At 33.5% G+C, this 3,203-nt stretch overlaps 1 protein-coding gene across 1 annotated transcript in view; it reads right to left on the reverse strand.

Annotated features, from left to right (window-relative positions):
• ADAM22 (ADAM metallopeptidase domain 22) overlaps positions 1-3,203 on the reverse strand; it is a 339,260-nt gene that overhangs the window by 131,011 nt on the left and 205,046 nt on the right. The window contains exon 4 of the mRNA XM_042780809.1: positions 2,994-3,060. Within this exon, the coding sequence (XP_042636743.1) occupies positions 2,994-3,060 (67 nt within the window). The remainder of the gene's footprint in view (positions 1-2,993; positions 3,061-3,203) is intronic.

Genomic DNA, 3,203 nt, shown 5'->3' on the forward strand with positions numbered 1-3,203 from the left:
AAAAAAAAAAAACAGACATTACTTTTGATTATAATAGGAGATTGAATAAATTAAACAAAAAGAAAATACTGTCAAAACTAATAATGTTGCTGATTGATCATGATTATTCATGGATGATAAGTATCATTCCAATATGTCTATTTTCACTTTTTGATCCCCAAAGAAATCTTCTTCCTCCCCAAGCTACACATATTCTTGACACATATAAGAATTTATTATTCCCCTCCTAGTGTTCTAAAACTGATATGATACAATGACTATTTTTCTGAGATTTCCATTCAAAGATAAATAAAAGTAACTTTGGATGGTACTGTGTCTTTCCCATTTTTGACCAAGGCAAAAGAATTCAGACAAAAACTACCTGAATGTATAACCAAACTTGAGAGAAATACCCAAAGGATCTTTAAGGAGAGGACTATTTGAGTTTAAAGATAAAAGACTATTAAGGAATAAGTGTTAGGTACTCCAAAAATAATTAGATATGCATATAATAAGTATAAGGAGATCTGGTGGCATGGTGCCTAAGGCATCTGACTGCTAACCAGAAAGTTGGCAGCTCAAAGCCACCAGTTGCTCTATGGAAGGAAGATGGGGCAATCTATTTCCATAAAGATTTACCACTCTGTAAACCCAAAGCGGGTCACTATGAATTGGAATCAACTCAATGACAGTGAGTTTGGTTTTTTTTGTTTTATAAAATGTGTAAGTAAAATGCATTTGATTTTCATAGCTATCACAGAATATAGGAGCTCTGGTAGCATAATGCCTAAGGACTGCTAGCCAGAAGGCTAGTGGCTCAAACCCACCAGCCACTCCTTGGAAGGAAGGTTGGGCAATCTACTTCCGTAGTGATACTGCCTTGGAAACCCAAGGAAGGGTTGCTTATGAGTCGGGTTTGACTTGATGGCAGTGAGTTCGTTTTTGGTTTTGGTTTTTTTTATTATGATATTAATTAATTTTGTTGTTAAGCTATCGAAGTTTTCCATAAAATTTAGAGATTAGCTCTTTGTCCAATATGTCATTATCAAAAAAATTTTCCAGTCTTTGGGTTCTTTTTTTCACTAATAAGAGATATTTTGCATTCAGAAAAACGCTATCATAAAGAATAGAGAAGTAAAGCCAAATATACAGAGATGAGAATAAAATAAATTACGATAATCTAAATCTCAGGTCTTAGGTAATTTTTTTTTTTCCAACTATAAGCAAAATGGCTCCATTCTCCTATGTCACACTGCAGAAAGGCTGTGATATAAATCAATCAACCATTCTATCAGTCAGTCTTAACAAGGTTATAATAACTTTCTGGAAGAAGTGACTTAACTATTATGCCTAGACCACTGGTAAAAATTAACAGATTTTGCTTTGAGTCTTTTATGAAGTATTGACTGGAGAATGCCCTAATGTCTAGGATTTGTCTTAAAATATTCTATGCAGAAAAAAAAAGTAAGGGAGACAGAAAAGACTGGTAAAAGGTAGATAACTCTTGAAGCTGCATGATGGATATATAGGGGTTAATTATAACATATTTTCTCACTTCTCTGTATGTTTGAGATATTCCATAATAAAAGTTTTATTCTTTCTAGTTAGTATATGATTGAAAAGACTCAATTACCTTCAGGATATCATTTGAATAGGACAACATAATTTATTTTGGTCACTGACTACAGTGTTTAATTTGAATAAACAACTCTATATTGCAGTAATATACTTACATTGAAAAGCAGTGAACATAGGCTTTATGTGAAAATAACTTGGGAAAAACGTTTACAATACATTGTTTAGTAAAAAGCAAGATACAATATTGTAGATATGTATGATCCCAGTTATGCCCAGAAAGAAAAATACATACATACATACATATATATATACATATATATATATATGTATATATATATATGTACACATACACACATATAATGTGTGTGCATGTGCACGTGTGTTATTTATCAGTGATGATGAATGTAAGTGGGATTTTCCCTTTTTTATTATACTTTTTTATTCTTTACAAGTTTCTGCCATGAACATGTATCAAATTTATAATCAGAGAAAGAAAATCAATATATACAAATAACATTATAATTCTAATTAAACAGAATAGTCTGTATACTGTTCAGAAGAAAATCAACACTTGGCCTCAACTAAGTATACTAAGCATAAGACAGAAAGGAGCCCTAAATTGGGGCAGCTTTTGGTGGCACATGCTTGGTAAAGTAGAGGGTTAGTGAAAAAGGGGAAGACCCTCAATGAGATGGATTGACATAGCGACTGCAACAATGGGTTCAAGCATCGCAATGATTGTGAGGATGGAGCAGGACCAGGCAGTGTTTCATTCTATTGTGCACAGGGTCGCTATGAGTTGAAACTGACCTGATGACGGCACCTAACAACAACCACAACCACCTTTAGATTATACCATCAGCAGACTGTGGAAACATAAACATATGCACACACACACACACACACACACTCCAACACTCTGGTGCCTTTGTCCAGGAAGTTGAGTGTAATCTTTTAAGGGCTTACTTGACAAGAACCAATATCCTCGTATTTTTTACTCCAGGTATTTTAAACTCCCTGTTTTTGGTTTTCAGTAGACTTAACAACATTACTCTTTTACCAGGAGAAAGTCATTCTCATTTGAATAGACAACTATGCACCTATTCCCAATCCACCTTTTGGTCCTCAATACTAACCTGAGGGGCAAATTCCAGAAAGTATGTTCTGTGGCATGATTTACAAAAGAACTATATGTAGCTATGTTAATCTACAAAATATAACTTCAACAATTCCTACAATACACTAAGAATTCTTTTTCTGATAGCTAACAAGTTTTATTTTATTTTTTGACAAGTAGGTGATACCTTCTTGATAAATTATAAAATACAAAAAACCCTCAAAACTTAATAGAATTATCATTGAAAACTGAAATTATAATCAGTAGCGTTTAAAGATTCTCAAAAATATTTCCCCAGAGGGAGGAGAATTTTACTTACTTTAACTTCCACAGTCTTGCCTCCATGTTCAATGTGTCTCTCTATGTACTCAGAGGACAGCAAATCACTGCAACAGGAAAGAAGTGAGGATTAAAGGGTATTCTGGAAATGTAGAACACTTGAAAACCCAGAGCAAGTTTACACATATCAGCTTTAACAATTCTGAAACCCAAATTTAAAAACACACAAATCTCTCTCTCTCTGTCATAG

The sequence above is a fragment of the Orycteropus afer genome, unplaced genomic scaffold, assembly GCF_000298275.1.
Source record: "Orycteropus afer afer isolate SDZICR_OR568_19922 unplaced genomic scaffold, OryAfe1.0 scaffold00063, whole genome shotgun sequence".
In the NCBI taxonomy this organism is placed as follows: domain Eukaryota; kingdom Metazoa; phylum Chordata; class Mammalia; order Tubulidentata; family Orycteropodidae; genus Orycteropus; species Orycteropus afer.